The following is a 22,778-nucleotide window of genomic DNA, read 5'->3' as shown; positions in this document are numbered from 1 at the left end:
AAACGCATTTCGAGCGCGAATTGTTCGGCTATTGGAGGGTTATAGGAGTCGTTTTTGAAGTCTTCCGGGTTGTTAAATGTTGCATCGTTGGATCGTACGCGTTTATTGGTAAGAGAGTGCGAGTAGGATCTACGGGAAGGCAGTTCAGCTGACGTTACGTTATCGGAATTGTCGTGGGAATGGGAATTTTTTTCAGAAGGCTTCAAACGATCGATTGTCTGAGGATGTACAGAAACTGAACGTACCTCTTGCCACTGAGAATTGCGTAACTTTTCTATCTGATCGAATAGTTCGTTTACTTGCACCACCTGCAGCATCACCATGTCCCAGAAGCCCGCCAGATCCTCGCTCGTCGTTGGGAATTCCTCGCCAGGCACTTGGTTCTGCAACGTCCATTTGTGAACAGTTTTCAAAAATCAATTTCAAATCGAGCCAAAATATATTGCTGTACGTAACTATAGCGCAATGCCAGGGTAAAATTAATATCCGTTTTATCAAATTATCACATATTTATATATTTATATATTTAATTTTTCTACTTTATGTAATCTCTGAATTTTATTAAATATGGAATCTAGTAAATTTTTAACGACATTAAATATCAAGTAATATCCCTCCTAAAATTTCTTGATTAATTCCTGGCTTTGATAACGAGTCTTATCTTTTTTGTACACAATAATTTTTAAAGCCAAGCGACATTAATTTCTTTAGAACAATAAATCAGCATATATAAATAAATGTTAAACATTACATGATATACGAAGACTTACGATATTTTTCTGGCACAGTCCCTCGAATTGTTGCATCTTCTGAGAGGCGAGTAACCTAGCTTTGCCCGCAGCCGAGCGCAGTTTTCCGGCTGCCTCTTCCGGAAGTGCAACAGTATCGCAACTAGCCAATTCCGCTTCCGTTGACGCAGCTAACGAGAGCAACCTGTCTGTCTCCTGTTTCAACAACTGTAACAATCGTCCATAAAAATGTCAGTAAACTCCTTTTCTCTCTTACGTACTTCTTCGTTCCACCAGTTAGGCTTACCTTCATGAAGTAATGTCCATTTTTCTCTTCGACCGTTTTCTCCGCTTCCTGAACCTGTTTCGCCACGTTCGTAGAGCTGGCGCTCGGTTCTAAGACAGGTAGAACTACCTTTGGAGCAGCTGGCTGCTGATCCGGGATGCTAGTCACGCTGGAGTTCAGCTTTTGCGCTCCGCTATCCGCTAGATTTCCGTCTAAATTCTTGGCAGCTGGGATTTTTGGTTTCTGCTCGGCCTTCCGCGAAACTGGCGTTACCCTGACGATAAAGGAACGTGCAATTTTACAAGTCGCAGGTTGTTCTAGGTGGTAATAAATTTTCTCGTGTAACAGTAACAAGTTTAGCAATAAAATAAGAAAAGCTTTTTTACACGTTAATTCTATGAACTTCTTTGTTTCAATTCACAAATATTATTGGTTAGCGAAATCATTGTGCATTATATACCGTATATTTAGCATTGTTTGTAATATTATTTTATGATAAAACTGTCAGTTTAATTCATAATATTGTCGACCAAGAAACTGCGTGAAAACGAATGAACGAATAGATAACTATAGTTATGGCTAAGGTAGTGTCTTTTCCCCAGGTGAAAGTGAACAGGATTTTATTCTGATTAATACTAAAGTGTTACAAAGACATCAAGAAAAGATTGAAAAAACAGAAGTACCTCTGCAAGGGCTTGAGAACTTGTTCCGAGCCATCCGTAGGTCTTCTAGGGCTAACCACAGGAAGTTGAGCTCGAAACTCTGGTCTCAGATGTCTCAACACTGGTAAATTCTTCAAGGATTCCTCGGTATTTGCATTCTCAGTCGATACGTCGTTGTTGTTGCTGTTAGATTTATTAAAACTGCTGTCCGTATTGCTTAATTTGCTAGTGCTGCGCCTGAAGAAGAAACCCTGGGCTAGTGCTCCAGGACCGTAGAGCCGTTCCACTCGTTGCTGAATGAAAGATTTCTCACTGCTCGTGCTGCTGTTTGTCGTTTGATTTTCTACTTGCTCCGTCGTGCCGTTCAATATACTCGTGTCGCTAAACGAACTCGAAGCATTTGAGACTGCGAACAAAGAAAAATTTAAATAAGAATATATATATATATATATATATATATATATATCTGTGAAAAAATCGTGGAAATTTAACAGAAGATATTATAATACAAGTAGTATAATAACACTAGAAAATAAAAATTTGCTTGAAACTCCTAACAACCAACAATTTTACATTTTTTTAGAAAAATTTATAATACAAAGGAAGAGGAAACCAATAATTAAATCACTTACGATTAACAGTAGGTTGCTTTGGAGACACTGAGAAATGTTTATTCTGTTGACTGCAAGACATCATCTGCGATATTCCAGGACTACGCTTCATAGGGGTAGAAGCTTGTACCGGGCTAACGTCAGGATACGTCGAATGCAACACGCCCTTGTCGACCTCGGAATAACCCTGATAGATACCCATCGAACTTCTGGATTCCCTGTAAGTCTCCACTTTACACTCCTCCTTCAAACCGTTCGAGAAACCATTTTGTCTATCCATTGCTAGGGGTGAAATTGACTGACTCTTAGGCGGATAAGGGTGCGCTGGCACGTTGAGATTTTCGTTCGATCTAAAACATACGACATAGTTTTATGTCAATGAGACAGATGTGGATTTATTCTCTGTTAACCAGGGAAAAGTTGTCACTCGAGTTGCCATTCTTTTGTAATTTTTCTATATTTTTTTTTTTTTCATTTTATTCGACTCAAAAATATTACCGAATTTGAATTCTGTAATTACAAATTCTTTGATTAAGACCAAATTGGCAATTGACACTATTAAGTGATTAAAATAAGAAATTTCATTTCGACCAAAAAAACGAAATACAACATAATATTGTGTAAACATCATACGATGTCCTGGCTTTCTGATAAAATATATAAATTTCATCACGATTATCAGATCAGATATACGCTGCAATCTGACAAAGTGTTTTACCTGAAAGCTGCCGGGCTGGTGTCTCTGGTGATCAACCTGGTGCCAGGGCTGCTGTCCCTCGATCGGAATCCTTCCCTCAGCTTACTGTCGTACCTATTGATCCCCGAATAGCCGCTGATGCTACAGGCCAGGCCCAAGTAACTCGGTTTCTTCACTGTCAGCTGCTCTGGTTCCGGGCTGCTTCGATGACCATTGCTGACGTTTAACTTCTCATCCGGCGACAAATGCGACTTCTGCAGCGTTTCGCTGCTACCGTTTGCCAGATTCTCCGGCGAGGATACCGAGTCACCGTTGCAAGACAAATTCAGGCTGTGCAACGTTTTCTTCGATATCGTGTCTATGGTGTTCTCTGTAAATCACAAGCCTTCCATTGGTCTCGCAACGTTCAGCCAAATCGAGGCCTACGCTTTTGTTCCTGATCCCGTTTCAACTCTTGGACACGCTGATTGAAATCTACACACGCCGAGTAGAGATTAATTCCATACACGAGCACGCAATGTTAACTACGAGGTTCGCGAATCTTTCGCGTATCGTGGTCGAATGCACGATCGGAAATGACGCGCTTGAGCACGCGCCCAACGAAGAGGAGAGCCGCACGGAAGAAAATAGGAAAAGCGTTTCCCCAGCGGGAGACGACGAGAAGAAGGTTTGATACGTGCCCGTTCGAAACGCGACACAGGAATAACCCTGGAATGGCAAGAGGCCGGCCGAGTCACGATGCAAAAGAGACAAGACCGCGCCTCTCTGCATCTCTCCTCGCTTCGGGCTCCTCTTGGCACCGACGACGATAGAAAGAAGCCGGCGTTCTCTTTGCACTTGCTGCCGCACTCGCCTACGATCTAAATTCGATCGACACCGCGGGGTGTCGAGTGAAAAGGAAACGATCCAAAGGTGGAGGGAACCGGCAGCCTTGAACGAAACCGAGATCGTCTCTCGCCTAAAATTTGTGTTGGGCGAGTCGATTGACGAGTGTGATCCTCCTGTGGTGACCTTCGACGCAAGGTCAAGCGCAAGGTCGCACCACGATCACCATCCAAATTCCACGGGTTTCTGGATATTCCACGAATATCTGATTTCGAGGATTTCGCTTGTTCGTACCACGGTGAAGACACGTGTATCAGCAAAGTACGGAGAAATATGTTATTCGTTTTAAAATTCATCACTTGATTCTACCATTTTAACGCTGGAAATATATAGAATTTATGACAAAATACAAAAGTAAAGTTCTAGCGTTGGATTGCTCGTAAACTCTTCGAATATTGAACCATTTTGAACGTAACAGATTCTCTGGAAATTCTTACAATCGATGTATTGTGATGCAAGTGTCTCTGCGTGAAACGAGCGTGAAAACTTTGGCAAAGAATTTTCGAAATTTAATCACCAATCAAAGGGACGCTCCACGAAATCGAGCCACCTTTTTAAACTAAAAATTCATTCGTCGACTCTGACTAATGTTAGAGAATACTAGCCTAAATTAAGTAAAGTTGCTTCCGTATCGCTGCGTAATCCTTCCACTATATACCATGTTACTATTGTCCTGTGACAAAACTTTCAATAATACCGTAGCAGCATCCAGAAATTAATTTTCATACAAGATGTGTTATGGACTAAGTAACTAACAGATACAATTTATGAACAATGACAAATGCAATTTATTTCCTGATTCTAACTCAAAACCGTTTTAAGACCTAGAGAAAACATAGCTTCGCTCTAATCAATTTAAACAATGAATTAATCAATATTTATCAGATTGTGCAACCCAATTCCAATCATTGTCAGATTATTATAAACAATCTATACATATATCCTTGTGAAACCATAAACCTACAATAGGAAGAATAAATATATATCTATCCGTCGCGCGACAGAAACTACACCGATGAAAAAAAAAAAAAAAAAAAAATGTCCACGATTCTAGAGGAACGCTGTAGTGGAAAAATTCTGTAAAAATTCAGTTGCAAACTTTGCTGGATCCTGGAAGATAGCGAACCTGATCGGTCGGACGCGGACTGATCGACGTCCAAACTGCAGCTGCCGATGCTCTCCTGGCTAGTCATGTTTGGACGATGGCTGGCGACGATGTCGATGGTGATTTTCGGGTCCGGGTCGAGGCGGCGGTAATTAAGTGGCTGTACTGCAAGGGAGAGTGGCCTTGTACGGCGATTCGATTTGATGCAGGCGGCGCCTGGGACCGACGGCGTCAGCGTCGCGGCGCAATAATCGCCGACGTCCTCCAGGCCCGCTACCTCGCCGCCACCACGTGTTTGCCCGCTAGCTCGTCGACGATCCTCGTCCCCGCGGTCCTCGTGCACACTGTTGAGTTTTCGTTCTTTTTTTGTCCCGCGACTTTTTCTTTTTCTTCCCTCTCATTCTTTTTTTTTTTTTTTTTCATTTTTCAAAAGTGTCTCTTTACAGGAGAAAACATGTCGAGGGTTTTCCTGTCTTTTCTCAAGATGTTTTCTTGTTCGCTCTCGTGCGAAGACGACGGAATTAGACAAGTATTGTAGATTTTAAAAAAAATTTCTCAATTCTTATATATAGATGTAACGCGACAAGTGTGAGCAAAATTGATTGAGTAGCTAAATTTATTGAAAATCGAAGAAGATATTATGTATTGTTGTATGTTAAAATCGTACAAAATCGAATAATTAAATTTATAGAAAATAGGAAGAGATTTATGTATTATTTATTGTAATCTAGGTTCATCATGTATAATAAAAATTGTGCAAGAATTAATTTTTACTTTTCTTTATCCAATTAAATCCTTTTCCGAGTATAATTCCAATCACAATATTATTCAAGCACAGAAACTGAAATCTTTATAGAATATAAAATATAGAATTACAAATTTTTCAAGTGGTTCTATAGTTTTAAATATTTTCATAAATACATAAACACTCTGAAAAGTCTAAAAAATCCGCCATCTTCGACACAATTTCTCTGTTGGAATTTCTATTAACTAACTCTTCGATGCTCTCGAGCTGTTTTCCCGAATCCATGTGAAAGAACGTGCCGATTTCACGAATTCGAATTCGACGACACATCATTCACCACCGAACGATCAATGTTCTGTACTCCCGAACAAACGAATGATATAAATGGTGTGAAATGATGTATTTAAACGGTAAGAATCGCGAGAAAGCGGAACGAATTAACACGAAGCATCAAAGGATCAACTTTTTTTTGTACACGGATGGAACGAAGCTCGAGGGCATCGTTGATATTAATTGGAAGCTGGTGCCATCTCGCAAATATAATCAACATTAATTGTCTCTTGACTCGCGATGTTCAATTTAACTCGACTACGATCCTCAGATTTTCATATTTCGATCTTACTCTCGTTTCAGGGGACAAAGTTAATTTACAATTTCGTTGGTGGAACGAAATGGAAATTAAATGGTCGAAACCGAGGGGAAATGGATCTAGATAAACGTTTCAAAATGCTCGATTGCCTCGAAGGAAAATCGCGTAACGCGTTTCACCACGATTGAAAGCAAAGCGGAAAATCGTACGAAACAATTAGAAGAGATTGCTCAACGAGACTGCATGCTCCGCGAACCTTGGTAATTTCGCGCGTAATCGTGCCACTGGTTAAGCAAACAATTTTATATCACGGTGAATCACGAAAGGGGATAGGTCCCAGTGGCACCGCGATGCTTCGCTTTCGAGAAGCAAATAACACGTGCGTAAACTGTATCCTCGTGGATCTAATTTTACGAGACGAGCGTAGACGAGACGGAGGTAATAAATCCCGATATCTAGCGTTACAATAGCATCAGCTTCCACGTTTTCTACTCTTAACCTTAACGTAGAACCTTGATCATCACCACACGTCTGTTGAATCAACTTGTTACGAATCGTTTAATCGACAAATTAGGTAATTTCATTCAATTTTTATTCTTGTTTCTCAACCGAGGAAATTTTACATCAATTTATGTTCAGATAATTAAGGCTCTGCTATATACCTTTTACAACACGCTGAGACGTGAGATGGAAGAAGGAATCTATAGAATCGGGGATTCGCGAATCAATCGCTACGATATTTAAACTAGTTCTGATACTTTCAGATAAAAATTAAGAGTCATCTATTTTATAAAGAAAAAAAAAAGAACAGAAATTATTATACAGAAAATTATTATTAGAAGAGATATGATTCATTGATACAACATGACGTGTCATTTTAATTATCTATCGCGATTTAACTTGTCTGTAATAAATAAATGTTACAACGATTTGTAAATACTTTTCGCAACCATTGTAGTTTAAACACCGTAGCGTCACTATTTATAGAAGTTTAAGGTTGAAAACGTTGCAAGGAAAGATTCAAAAACATGTATGTTAAACGGTGCATTGTCCTTAATTATTTCAGCCGAATATTCACGCGGCGTTAATTGCACTAGTCGAATCGTATGGAGGTGCGCGCAATAACAAGGCGGGTACAAGCTGATGCATCGATCGTGTACGATTCACTTTCGAGAATCGCATGCATTGTAATTAGAGGTGGACCGCGTGCAACGAGGAATCGATATTGTCGTTTTCACATTTGTAACGTCACGCCAATTAAGTGGATGTGTTTTTTTTTTTTCGTTACTCGCGTGAAGAACATACACATTCACAACTTTCAATTTTGTTAAAAATCTAGGACTGTTAGTTCAACACATACTGGTTTCGTACTATCACATTTTGCAAACGATGAGGTTACGTACAGCGTAAAAATAAATATTAGGACACGTATGTCGTCACATTTCTTGGTAGAAAATTCTAACAAATTTTATTTTACTTGCAATTTTATGTATGTATAAAATAAGCGGGAAATTCCGTTAATCGTTAATAAGTTGAATGTCAGCATTATTTCATTTAGTATTCTACAGTTGTACAATTTAGGGAACATTTATAAATAAACGTAACTAGACTGTGGATTTTTATAAAAATCAACAAAACCTACATAAACCAATACAACCAGTAAATCCAAATTAAATTAAATTAAATTAAATTCGTCAATTTGTATTAAATTCGGCAAGTGTCCCAATGCTTGCTACAAAATCCAGCTCGAATGTACCAAACATATTTTCACAAAACAACCTCGAAAGATCCGAGCTGCGAAATTGTCCCTTCAACAAATTTTTCTCTCGCCAGTTGCAAGAGAGAGAAAGAGAAAGAGAGAAAGAAAGGCGAGAGTTGATGAAGTGCAAAGGTGTTCAATCTATTTGCAAAAGTGTTACGGATTGAAGGAGCGTTGCGTGCGACGTGCAGCGAAGCAAAGGTATGCGAAGACGGTGCAAGGTGATCGATGATCATGCCTTTGATCGTGAAATGCGATTGATGATGAATGTGACCCGGGGGGGGGGGGGGGGGGGGGAGAACGAACGTAGCGGGGCAGAAAACGTCGTCAGAAAAATGTCAAAGCGTCGCGAGAGGATCACGTCCTCTTCAGGCCCCCACTACCGATCGTTAGAGAAATCGCGTGTCGTTGCTGCTCATTGTTAGCCAGCAACGCTAATCAAAATTCATTTCTTAATCAGGTAATTACGACTCCGTTGACCGTAACGTTAACCAAGAGGAAAGAACCAGCCTTAAAGAGAAGACTATATCGTGAGCCACTGGGTTTAACAGAGCCGTCAGTGGAAACAGTGAAACTGTTGTTGCCGTTGGATAAATAAAACGGTTCGCTACATTAGCAGGGAGAGAGAGAGAGAGAGAAAAGTTTCGCTGTTGAAGTGAAACGAAATAAATTGTACGTGGATACATATGCTATACGTAGCTGGAAGGCTGGAATTGATGTACCTCGCTCATTTGTTGAGAGAATGAAAAGTTTACACGTGAACCGCTACTGAAGAGGATAAGATCGGTGAAACTACTCGCGTGAAATCAAGAGTAGGAGGGTAATACGCCGCGGTTGGAAATCGAAATCGTGTAGAAATTGCCCTACCTCCTACGCCAGTGCTTCCAAAGTAGGAACTTGGACACGTTCTTTTTCGCCACGGGGTTCACCGTGTAGGTGCCACTTTCGACTTTCAGGGGCATCTTCTTCCACGCACTTTCGATCGCGCCACGAATCGACTACGTTCATCGACTACGTTCCTTCGAGTCCTCCGGTCTTATTATTGTATTATTGTACCCGAGGATGATATCGGAGCCGAGTTACTATCGCGTTTCTATCGATTCGCCAGCCGCTCTTTCAGAGCCCGAACCTCGCGAAGTCACTCAATTATCAGTACGTTTATCCTTTTGATTTCAATGGAAACTTGGCACACGAAACCGCACACGGTGCATCACGATGCAGAGACCTTGAGATCCTGAATCTAACGCGAGCATCCGTTCGCAACTTAAAGCGTTGTTAGAACCTCATCATTCTCATTCTGAAGTTTCTCGTTGCTTCCTATTGGAATTTGTCTTGTGAAACAAGTGTACACTGGCCGAAGAAGATGACACCACTCGGAGATAAAAATACTATTGGAGCAACACGTTTTGGGGTGAATCACACTTGGGATGAATAGAACTTAGCGAGATCTTTCTTGCTCTTTGACGGCCTTTGTCACCGGCAAGAACTCCACGAAAGCACGTTGCTAGGATGACTAGTTACCGAAGACTGGCATTCCCATCTCATCTCTCTCTTCTACGACTCTCTAACGTACTCTCTCTCTCTCCCTCTCTTTCCTCTCTCTTTATCTCGTACCCTCGGCACGAGGATATTTCGGGAGCACTCAAAAAACCACGAAAGCACACGAGTTGCTTCCACCGGTATACCTCCGGAATAAGCACCAAGTAAGCACGGTCCCCTCCGGTTACACGGATTTCCCCAATTCTTTCAACAATTTGTTTCTCAATCTATTTACGAGTATGACTTAATCAGGGGATACGCTTTGAGTCGATTAATCGATTTCGAGTGATTTTGCTTGTGCGATTGATTGTCTGGTGTTTGGATAAAAATTAGAGAGGCGACGAAAGCGATGGAAATTGTATTCGGAGCAAGTGAAGAAATTTTCGATGAAAGATAGACGACTGGTTTTTGGCTTGAGACCTTTTTCTCTTAACAGTGACCGCTGTGATTTTGTTTAATTTCGAAAAATTAATGTAAAATACTCGTTTGCCGATTAAATTACACATCCTGATAAATTTCAATGTCGGAAAGCTCATCAGTTCCTAAAAATTATTTCCTGATTTCCTCGCGCCTGGTTCGAAGATAACGGCCTCGAAAATGAAATACAAATGCCTGACTCCGTTTGCTTTTACGCTGGTTGCGCGCGTTGTCTAATGATAAGAAAGAAACGCGCGCGATGGGACACCGAGCACGGGGGAGATTTCGTGAAGAGCACGCGTGCGACGAACGTGTGTTATTAGTGGCGGAAGCAGGGTAGAAAAATACGGGGTTAGTGGCTTGAACACGTGTCTGGCACGCGTACCATTTCCACAGAAATGTTTCACGCGTCGGAGGAGAGGCTCGTGCGTTCGATTTCACGTTCGTAAGAGCGGCAAAGTATCAGACGAAGGAGCACCACAAGGGTTAATAACCCTCTCTTTTCACAGACCCTTTCAAAGGCATCGCTTTCTAACGTGCCGGCAGTTTCTAAGCATCTGGGATTTCCTTTTCGCTCGTCTTCAAATGCTCCCTTCCTCTTTCGTATTTTGTTGGTGAAATTCCTTTGATGTCTCTTTCCTGATGTTTTTAATTACTGGAATTTCCCGTTTGGTATGATCGATATTTTTCTTGCAAACAGAATCTCTTCTCTCAGCACTCGGTTCATTAATTTTTATCAGCGACTATCTTCTTCATCATTTTCTGTCTCTTTATTGCTGGAATTCCCATGTGATATTTTTTGGTGTTTCATTGCTAGAAGTTCCTCGTTTAGTATTATCAATATAATTTTTTTTTTTTAGCATTGTTCCTTATTTTATCGCCGGAGTTCCCTTTCAAGAAGACGAACGTTCGTTCCAGTTTGTCGTTCGTCTATTTCCGGATCCGAGGAAACAGATCCCCGTAATTTATGGATTTGGTAAGTGAGACCGACAAGGTCTAGCATGTCGCTGAAAGGGAAAGAGCGAAAGGGTTTCCCGTTGGGGAAACGCGTCGAGTCTGAGTTTAACGATCCCTGCGTCAACACGAAACCTCGTAAATATACGAGTTAAATGTACAAATATTTGAATCACGATTAAGAATACAATTTTAACTGTTTCAACCTTCGCGATTAACCAACAAATCATTAACAATTCCAAGGGGAAACATAAATATTATTGATTCGTTCGAGGATTGATTGATTCTCTAAGAAATGATCGACTCCTCAACTTGTTACACGTTTCATCAATCTCACTATTATTAAAGTTTAATTCTCCAAGAAAACGCGCTTGTTCCTAAATTTGGCCTTTGGATTAATGGCGGGTTTCTGTATGGTTCAATCGTGTTCAATCTAGACGTATCTCGAGAAGAAGTTTGCAAAAATTTCTGTTCACGCGTTGGAACATGTTTCACGCGCATCTGAAGGGGTCCAAGTACGTTTGATCCGAAACAAATGTATCCCCGGTCACCGAAAAAGTCAGCGAACGACATAAATACAGTCGGGCAGGCACGCATGACTAGCGTGAAACAAGAACTGCCGTCTGGGAATGCAGAAAGCGCAGCTATGAATTCAAATGCAATATGGCGCGCTCACTATGGCGAAGTCACTCTATTCGAAGGGTGCAGCAGCTGGACGGATGGGAAATTACACAGGGCAGCGCTCAGAGTAAACCTTGGCGCGCGTAAAGCGTGCATTGTCAATGATTCCAAGCGTTTGCTCGATCAATCGACCGAGTGAAACCTTCGTGGAACGTGAATTGAATCGCATCGCTTTCACGCGTCGATTTACGAGTTAAAGTGGGGATTTCGTTGGCGATATTTACAGTCGTGGTACGGAAAATTGTAGTGAAACATCATTTGTTGGAATGAAATTTTAACTTTCGATTTATTGGACTTGGACTGTTTGAATGGAAAGTGTATCAATTCTAATCGTCAGACTGTTGATATCTGTGCAAATTTGTACTTTTATGAACAGGAAATCCAAGTTCTTTCACTGACCTATTACGAGCATTTTATATATTTTGCGCAAATAATGTGCCAACGTATATAGAATATTCGAAATATAGTATCTTTTGAAACGTCTTAGATAAAATAATTTTCTACCGATTTTTTTCTCTAAATTTCGCTAGTGCCAATGAAATTTCAAAGTGTCTCACAGAACACACACAGTATATTAGTTAAAAAAAAAAAAAAAAATTCGATGAACATTCGAATATAGATTCCATGGAACAAATCTCGGGAAAAGATGGTTGTCTGTTTCATTCATGAATATCGAATGAATGGCCATGTGGTACAAGCCAGACAGATACACGTCATCCACGTTGCATTCGAACAGCTATACTTCTAGTGGAAACGCAGAAAGTAGCGTACAAGAAGAACAAGAAAAACACTTTTCTTATCTTACTGTTGCGGTTAAGTAATGACTCGAGTTGCAAACGTGATAACGTATCAGCAACTTGGCGGCTTTGTGGCCTGTTTCGCTGTTGAAACCAAACTCTACGACGATCGTGTAGGCAAACAATACTGAAATATTATGTTAACCGAACAGTTATGTGCAGTTGGATGTTACCCATTCATTTTATTCGCGTTTTCCCGCGGATGAAACAACCTGTAACGAATGCATTACCGAGTGCAGATCGCGTTATCTTGAGAAAGATAGCGATTTATCGTGATCTTCATACTATTCTTTAGATTCAAAAAAATATTCGTAACTTCTGTAGGAACTTTTTAAAGACGTTACGTGTGATATACAGGAGACAATTTTGAAATTTTCATGGACGCTGTATGTTGAGTCTCAACTTTGAAATAAATCTACGAATATATATTTTTATATAAATTTTAAAAATTATAGTACATAATTATATAGTATAATATATTAATTATAGCATATAATTACTCTATAAGAAATTTCATGTAGACATAGAGATTATCTACATTTAAATATTTAACATTTATTATCAATATCTTATTAAATGTTTAATACATGTTGTATACATTTCGAAAACCAGGTATAATCACGATCTATTATTAACTTCACCCCTGGGTTGTCTATGGAGGGTTGAAATCCAACTATCTTTAGACTCTTCAGGAATTTTCTGGGCAGTTCAGAATTCGTTCGACTCGGGGATTTCACCTACCATTTCTGTTTGCTGAGTGAACGGAAAGTCGAGGAAATTTTGCAAGACATAGGTGTCAGCAAACAGGCTTTAATTGCAAAGAAAGTTTGTGCAGATGACGGACGTTCGCATACCTCTTGCTGCTGTACGTAAAATTCGGGCATTGAGCGTCATACGCTCTGTTTAATCGATTAAGAAACTGAATCTAGGCTAATTGCGAATTATTCACCAGTTCTATCATTAACGAATTTCTTACTGCTCGGAAAAAGACGAAATGTTTGTCACTGACGCGAGTGATTTTTGAATTTTAAACGAAGAAATTATCAATTCAATTATCTTGAAATTTTTAAGGAAAATTTAACATTCGATTAAATTACTTGATTACTATTATTATCATTTTTACATGTCGAATATTATGCGAGAGCACTACGATAATAACGTAATTTGAGCTTGACAAGCAAATCGTCGTGACTCTTCGTCTGTCGACGAGCTTCCCCACGAAGGATGAAACGATCCAAGATATCTGTAATCTTGTTTAGGCACTGAATTGTTCGATGATTTTTATCAACGATCAAACGCGAGAATCACGTGCACTTTCTCGTACATAATCCTCGACCGCCAGACGATTGGCTTTAACTCCGATTGAAATGTCAGTTCGTCGAGATTCGAAGCGAGAGTCTACTGTGACTTTCGTCGATAAGAGGATGCTGGTGCAACGTGGTGGCACTAGGTAACTCTATCCTGACGTCGTGGTCGAGTGCTGGTAAAGTATATTGAGTTACGAAATGAACGGTAAATCGAGGGGGATGAGTCTAAAATAGAGAGCCACTGCCACCGCGACATGGTTTAAATACTAGCATTAAGACGATCTTCCGGTTACACGGTCCAGGCCATCGTCGATCCGCCTGCGATCGATCAAAAACGAGTGTAGATAAATCCATGTGAGAAATATCGTTAATCGATTCCAAAATAGTTCTCTTGAAGAATCATTTAACTATACAAAGCGTCATTCTCATCTTGAATCAAAGGAGTTCACTTGTGTAACAAATTAAATGAAAATCATTTTCAGAATTCTTGAAATGAAATCGATATAAATCTCGAAATCAATCAAATGATTTGGCTCTCTCGTTTATAGTCTGTTATAATACTGATTGTGAATACATTAATTTCCATCCATTAATTTCCCAATAGGAGGATAAAAATCCTACATCTCCGAGCCTATTTTACAAATCTTCTGCATCTCTTGGAACGAATCCCTTGCGACGAGAACAAGATCGTTGACTCGAAGCTTCATCTTCGATTTCATTCGTTCCAATCTCAGATTTAATCTCCTCAAACTCCAGCGACTGCCGAGATATAATACGAACACGTCGGATCGCCGGATCCATCGCGCTGACGATCTTTCTTTTTCGGAAATCGCCGCCGAGAGCCCAAGTGTCGCCAGTGCGTACAGTCAGGGGTAAGTGACACCGGCTGAACTCTCTCGTTTCTATATATAAACGAAAATAAACCACGGTGACATTTGAACCACGGCGCTCTCTTCGTTCCGTGTACTTGCGCGACCCGTTGGTCCTTCTCTGCGATGCGACGAGACGCGTACCAAAAGGGAAACGACGCTGCGAGCGTCGCGACGATCGCCCGAGAAAAATTGTGTCAGCTAAATTAGGAGAACGCCGTTCTCTACTGCTTTCGGAACCGCTTTTTTCCCCCGTGCACTGCGTGCACTTTCGTTTGTATTGGAAACAAGGCGGATCGATCAACTCCCGCCAAGCTGGACACGAAGAAAGCGTGCTCTTGTTTTTTTCCATCTTTTCTCACCACATGTCCGCTACCTCGGACAAAGAGAAAATGGAGCAGATGTTCGATAGAGTGAATTAACCTCGCGCCGAGAATTCTTTGTCCCAAAATTGCAACATTTCCTCGGTTTTTAGTATATTCAAGTATAACCCAGGCAAAACAAATAACAAATTTATTACTTCTCAATAATTTCTATTCAATGATATCATACGATATCGACGAATTCGAAAAGAAAGCGACGAATTATTGTATACGGTTTGGTCGCTCGTTACGGTCCGCAATCGGTTGCCAGCGCAAGTGGTTAATTGAGAGTGGTATCAAAGATTATTATTTGAAAATTGCAGTGACCGAGCGTTCTGATCGTGCAACAGAGTTTATAATTATCATTCGACAATGGAGTTTTCATCACGTCGATACATATTGACGTATTATTTTTTGATACTATTAAATTTTTCTCAATATTGTTTGAACGTTGGATAAAATCTCAAGCACCTCAAATCATCAAAATTACCTTCCAAATGTCTCGAGTGCTCGATCTATCGCGAAATTATATATCTAACAGGTACTGTGAATTTAATAATAAATAAATACTACGAAAATTTATCAGTCAGACTTGTCAATGATTCAAACGCAAGTGCCTGTTCGTACAAAGTGTCACTCTTACTGGTCGTTCGATGATTCTGTCCTTCTGCACAGAACGTGACTCATTTCGCACCATGTAGGTGGACACGTCGTAGATTGGCAAACATGTTTACGTGAGTGCATTTTACGTAGGAAAGAAAGTTTTTACTTTCCCTCCTGTACAGTCTCACGATCCTTGGACATTGCAGTCTTCCGTGTCAATGCTCCTCACGATGCAGCTTATCAACGAATTAATTTCGCAGACAGTCCTTTTGCTCGTTGAATTAGGAAATTTAAACCCAAACACTATGTACCGTGTACTCTCAGAAAAATACACTGCCTTTGAACAGCAAAAAATTCACTCGATTCAATCATTGAAAATTTAGTTTAGAGCGAATGAAATCGTTTGTATATCGACCTGTTGTACACAATCTCGATATACAACAACTTTAAAGTACAGCGGAAATTTTACGAAAAATCGTTCGAACCTTCAGAAACGAAGGATTTTCTACAATTTTCTGATCGTTTCCCACGTCAGTTTCAGCGTTGATGAACTTCACCGTCAAAATTCGCCAATGAGCAAACAAAAGATAACGAGAAATCGACGCGGGAGGAAATAATTGCGAAGGAAGCAACGTCGATTCGATATTACCGAGGCAATCTATCGCATCCTGAGCGATTCTAATGAAGCAACGCGCGGAAATCGCAAGCATTGTTTCGCCACGCGATGGGAATGACAAATTGAGAAACGAAGGGAGAGAGGAGTCTCGAGCATTAACAGTCGCGGCTCGTGGCCCCGGAAGAAGACACCGATTATAACTCTTCGATTTTTCTTTTTTCCCTCCTCCCTCGTCGGTATCTTGACGGAAGCTCAAACAAACAACTCTCTTCTGCTCGAGTGCGAGAAAAAAATATACTTCCTTGACGGACGGGTGGCTTTTCAGGGCGAGACGAAACGCGGAAAACAAGGAACGCGAGATGCCGATTCCAGTGAATTCATTACCGGACTTTCACCTCGGTAATGGAGTTTCCGTTTTGTCGTCTCGATCGTCGTGGCAATTCCGAATGATGCTGAAGATCAGTACAGGACACCTCAGATTTGGCGATAGATTTAGAAAATATACTATATATACTATTATCGTAGATATACGTATATCGAAGATACACTACTATTCACATAACTTTTGGATTTGATTTGCGACAATAGTTCGACAATAGAATAGAATAGGAAATGATTAAGTCAACAACAAATTAAGAACCTATAACGAGTCACCGAGTGATCGATAAATTGCACATTTAAATTCTGATAGAAAAATTAATAATGATGCATAATATATATTTAATTCAATTTTTATACTATATATATATATTTTATAATATATATTTAATACAAATTTTATATACATTTTGTGTTGAGTATATATATATATATTAATTTTGGACAAACCGGAAATTAAAAACTACATATGCTATCTTCTTATAGAGTCAATAAATTGTATATCAGAAAAAATATTCGAATTTATGATTTATTTCATATAATTCTGCACACTGTACAGATTCTGGAATCTTAAATTTCCCCCGAAAAAAATGCACAAACATTTCCAGTTTCGCAATGATGATGAGGACGAATAATTACAAAATATCTTGCACAAATTGAAAATCGAATTGGAAAGTTGCAAGTACTCCTGTGATTTCCGTACTTTCATCAAAAATTACCAAATTTCATCTCGGATGGTCATCCGTATCTTTCAAGAGAAAGTACAATCTCAAGAAGTACACCCAAAAAATTAGCTATAAATTACCGAGCTGAGCGTCATAGACAATTTTGAACAAGTTGGCTGACACGTGAACATTCCTTTGGGCAAACTGCATTTTAACGGGGATTTTTTATAGCGGCGCATAAATTCCTTGGTGCGGGCTGCTGGCGACGAACGACGAGATAAATCCGTATTTATTTAGGGGTCGACTTTCGGGGTCAGTCACTTTTGGAAATCGGTCGGGGAATGTTGCACTCGCGCCGGCTTATTTTTACCGCGGAGTTTATCGTAAGAACGGCGCGGTTCTCTCTCTCGTGAAGGTGCGCTCACGCGAAATACGGCTCACAGGAAATAAAAGGCGTGCACCCGGTTGCACGTGCAACGGAAGAATGCATAACGACCGGCCAACGCGATGCCTGCACCGTTAATATGATCCGCGAGAGTTAATTTGCTTTTTAACTGAATCATCCGCGGAACGCGAATGCAAATTGCATATTTTTCTGTTGATTCTGCGTTACTCGACAATAGAGACAATAGTGTCACTTCAAATGAACTATCGTGGACTTAATTATCGACTGAACAGACAAAACGCGATGAAAAGTTATAATTTACGAAAGTAAATTATAATTGGTAAGAAAAATGTATGGTATAGCACTGTATGCTTTCGTTCGTCGCTATACGTTCGACGCTTGGGTTCTTGTGTGTAGAACAATAATAATTGAACAATTATGAAATAAATGCATATAATGATATTTGTAAGCGTTTTCCCTCGAATTATTATACCTACGCGATAACGATCTTCTTTTTTCTATTCTTAGATTATTACAACGGAAGATCTAAGGGAAAATGATCTTTGTAAATTGTGTTTCATGAATAACTACACAATATGAAAATATTCGGATTTTATTAATGTATCTAATTTTTTTTTCAAAGAAAAATGTTACAAAATGACGAAGTTATTAGAAGTTAAATCTCGAATATTTGAGATATACTATTTCCAATTCGCAAACTAATTTATAGAATTTATAGAATCTATTACCTAACTGATAGACGTTTTCGAAAAATTTGAACACCTATGAAAGTGTCATCAATTCAAAGAAGAAATTCTTCGAATTCTTTACAAAGGGAAGTACCGATTTCTGTTTGACGCTACTGTCAATTCTGGCGAACACTTTCGGAGGAGACACCGGACGAGAGGAACGATTTTAATGAAGACACTCGAAAAATTAGAGCCAATTGGAGCTACTTTCCAGCCTCTGATAGGAACGTGCATAAATTGAGCGTGGGTTCACGTTCGCGACCCAGAATCCAGCCAACTAGGCCCCCCTATCTTCCTTTCAACACACGCGGGGATTTGTTGCGCGAAAAAAGGGGGACGGAAAAAAAAAGAAAAAGATCTTGCATAAATTTGAATCGGTTACTTTGTTTAAGATATATATATATATATACACATACACATACACACACACGGTCGAAGCTTCCTCGAACTCGAGCGGCCTGGTTTAAAATCCCAAATTGCAAATTTCGCGAAGACGAGACGAGAAGCGGGTTCGTGACACGGCATTCTTCGATGCTGACTCTTAAAGAGAAGAGATTCACGAAAGTTTTTCGTTTTCACGAGAAATATGTACGCACATCAGCGTTTTCACAGTGGTCCAGATTGATTTCTTGGCAGTTCACGAATGAATGACACACTGAATAAACAAAAATTACGCAATTTCGCAACTCTGTGAATAATGATACGATAATTCGATACAAGCACAATATTAATTAAATCAAGGATAAATTACGTACCAATATTATTAATAATATCACGCGGTGAAATTTTTAAAACCTGTATCCTTCTATTTCGCGTAAAACTATGACGTTTAAATATTTCAACATCCCTGACGATACCTTTTTTTTTAAAACTTTCATAATGATTCTGAACCACCGAGTCTCGATTTGGGACCACTCTCGCATGATTTACGGGGAAGTGAATGAACGCTGGCTGAACGCCAGCGACGATGATGATGACTCGTAAAGACACAAGAAGGGCAATGATCGTCCGTGCCATTTTGAAATTGCGTGCACTTGTGATACATCGTTCGTCAATGATATGAATGTTAATGAGCGAAGAGAGGATTTTGTTATTCGTGCTCGATCATCTGTGTGACCAGTGGTACTAAACATTGCGTGCATTTGTACAGTATCGTGTATCGAGCTATTAACTAACAACGAGTGCAGTGGCGAGAGTACAAACAAGAAAGAAAGTTATTCTACTGAATTTGATTTAATTTATCTTGTGATCGCGATGCTTTCTGGAAGCAGGGTCCATCCAAGAGAAATGGTTAATTGAATGAAGTTGAAAGTTTTAGTACGAGACTGATCTTGAAGAACATTATTCAGTCAAATGTTTGAATTATTATGAAACTTTTCATTTATTATTACAAATTTACAAATGTTCAAGGAGCTTCTTAATTATTACTCGAAACAGAAATTCTATTCTCAATTTTTACAAGTTTTACAAATATAATTTATAAATTATAGTGCTCCAGAATACGAGAATTTGTATTTCCAAACGCTGTACTGTTAAAGAAGAATAGAAATAAAATTTCTCACAATATAGAATCGATTGAATTCAAACGTTTCCCTATTTATACTCTCGCCATTGCATACCAGGATGGTTCTTCCGTTTGACTGAAAGAAAATGTTCTGTTCCGACAAAAAGTGTAGAGAACGTGAGAAGTTTACAGAAGAATAAAATTAAAACTGTCAATAAATAAACTCGAGGCAGGAACTACTACGATCTATATACAGAATAAAATTGTCATTAATCATTAATTAGTAATTCTAAATAGGATTGTAACCATATCGTGAGTGTTTAAAATTATATGGTACACATATTCTAAAGTGGACAATACTGGTGTCAAGGTTCACAGGTGGTCGAAGAGGAGAGACGACAGAAGAAAACACTTTAGCTTTACGATAACGATCGTTGAACGATTATAAAATATAAAATATCCTCGCGATCCGGTCATAATTGCAGACTACGCGACGTTGTCCCAGCGTCAAATAATCTGTAATCGTAAATGACTACCGGCGCAGCTGTAATCATTGCTCTCGGAGGCAGCGATTAATTATCATTCATTAGTGCACATTGTCTGCAGCTGCGTGTTTCCTCGCATACCAGTTTGCTCTGTACAAAACCACGATTCATCACTTTTTTTTTCCACTATTGAGATTAACTGTTGAAATGAACTTTTTTGAAATGAATCAGCGGATCGAGGAAAGTTTAAATGGCAAACGATAATTTTACGAAATAAAATAAAATTTCTGTTTAGCATATATATATAATAATGCATATATCACTTTGCATGTATTGATTCTATGATATATTCTAGTCTAGTTCTGGTTCAGAAGTATATTTGATTATATTTCGATTAATGCAAAAACAACAAATTAAAGAAATATTAAATTATTCGTGTCTGTATCTATTAAATGACAAGTATCTGATATTAAATGACAAGTATCTGATATTATTTATCGAAGCTGCCACATCGATCGAGAAAATCGGAGCTATGAATTTCTAAACAACATGAATGTCTACTTTTCGATCTTACGTGACTTATTAGAATAACTGCTCTCAGCTTAGACTTATTATTTCAACAATAATCCAAGATAATATAAAAATATTAGTTTCACGTGCTCTTCCAATTTCAACGTTTAATTTCTAAAATAAACTTTACAAAAAAAAACTAATTTACTACTCTCTTCTGATATTCATTTTGACAAGTCGAGAATTTATTGTAAAGTTCACCGCGAACAAGGCGTCACGCGTAAAATAATTTTCGTAGCTGAAACGTAAAGTTGCTGCCTAGACGCTAACGAGCCTACGCCAATCTCGTCTCGCGTTTCAATTAAAATTCCCACCATCGAGGGCGGGAAACGCAACCCCAGGGAATTCACTGGAGGGCAGCGACGCCGCTATTCTATTTTCGTTGGGCAAAAAGAAAGGAAGAGAAAAAAAAAGAAAAAAAAAAAGAAAGACCGATTGTTGAAAGAATATTTCGAGCGACAGTCGAAAGAGGCGGATGTGCGTCGCGAGCTTTTCACCGGTCGTCTCTGTTCTTCTTTCGCGCAGTGTTACGATCAGGGGTGGGAGGGAAGCGGGGAACCGGATTTCCGAAAAAGGGAAAGCGACTCGGGATGCAGGTTGCCTGTGTGTCGCGAGCCTGTACACGCCCACGCGAACGTGATAAATTATACGAGGAGGCGAGACCGAATGGGCCACCATAAAAGAACCTGTTATGTTCCAGATATTAATCCGAGTAGCGGGCATAAAATCGACCAATGTTCCACCGTTGTTCTCCCACGTCTTAGCGATCTCTCGCAGAGTGAACTTCGAACCTGTTCACTTTACTGTGTCAACGTGTTAATCAAGGTGCGCCGCTTCTTTCGTTATCGATTCGTTAACACTAACGACCACTTTCAGCAATGACATTTCATTTTCTTTGAGCGAGATAATATCAACTGCAGACTGTTGATTTTTATTTATTTATTTTTTTCGTGAGAAATTCGAGGGTAGAAAAATGTACAGAATAAAACGAGATGTTCGTTTGTACAATATTTGGTGGGCAAGATAAATTTTTATTTAAATATCGTGGCTATATAAATGTACAAAAATGTACGAAACTGCGCAAATATCTACAGTTTATAGATGATCATCTTTTGTTACAGTTTCAAAATATTTTGTAAAAAATGAATTCTGAAACAGAAAATTTGCCTTGCCTTTTATACATTATATAACGAGGTTGAGTATTTCTTCTGCTCTTTAAATTTTTTCACTCACAGATTCCTCACAAAAGTATAAAAATCCCCAGCCTAGTTACTATTCAATCTCCAATTCTACTTCGCGAGAAAAAAGAAGAGTGCAGGAAGCAAGGATACAATAGTCGCGGAAAAGAATGACATTTCAACCTCTCGCGAGTCTCTTCCTCCCTTTGCACCCTCAAACGAGCAAAGTTAAACGTTCCTGAAGGAAATTTCCATCGATATCAGATAGCGATCAGCCTATAAAATCAAGTACCATCGCAGAGAGGGTTTCTCTCGTCCAGGTTCGCAGGCCAATAACCCGATAAAAGATAAAATATGAATGGGATGATCCCACAATCTCATTCACTTGATCGTGTCGCCGTTATCCAATCATTAAGTGCCAATGTAACGCGGTTGCCTGGTGATAAACCAACATGCGTACCTCGAATTGTTGGATATATCGAACAAACGAAACGACCAAGGTTGCTCGTTCGTCTAATTAACGTTGCCTTTTTTCGTACAGACGATAGAAATCAAACTGAAGGGGGAAACGTTACCACGGTTACGATAATCTCCCGATGTACTTTTAATTGAATCATTATCCCGTAAAAGCGGAACACGTAGCATCGATAAA

At 39.4% G+C, this 22,778-nt stretch overlaps 1 protein-coding gene across 2 annotated transcripts in view; it reads right to left on the bottom strand.

The window, feature by feature from the left end:
* Positions 1–22,778, bottom strand: part of LOC122531532 — a 43,857-nt gene that overhangs the window by 5,949 nt on the left and 15,130 nt on the right. For both annotated transcript variants that reach the window (XM_043659549.1, XM_043659554.1), the window contains exons 7-13: positions 4,996–5,318; positions 3,006–3,354; positions 2,309–2,637; positions 1,698–2,082; positions 1,036–1,288; positions 771–956; positions 246–383 (exon numbers count right to left, since the gene is read on the bottom strand). In XM_043659549.1, coding sequence (XP_043515484.1) covers positions 246–383; positions 771–956; positions 1,036–1,288; positions 1,698–2,082; positions 2,309–2,637; positions 3,006–3,354; positions 4,996–5,318 — 1,963 coding nt within the window. The remainder of the gene's footprint in view (positions 1–245; positions 384–770; positions 957–1,035; positions 1,289–1,697; positions 2,083–2,308; positions 2,638–3,005; positions 3,355–4,995; positions 5,319–22,778) is intronic.

The sequence above is a fragment of the Frieseomelitta varia genome, unplaced genomic scaffold (genome assembly GCF_011392965.1).
Source record: "Frieseomelitta varia isolate USP_RPSP 00005682 unplaced genomic scaffold, Fvar_1.2 scaffold_136, whole genome shotgun sequence".
NCBI lineage: Eukaryota > Metazoa > Arthropoda > Insecta > Hymenoptera > Apidae > Frieseomelitta > Frieseomelitta varia.
This window is presented reverse-complemented; position numbering and strand designations above follow the sequence as displayed.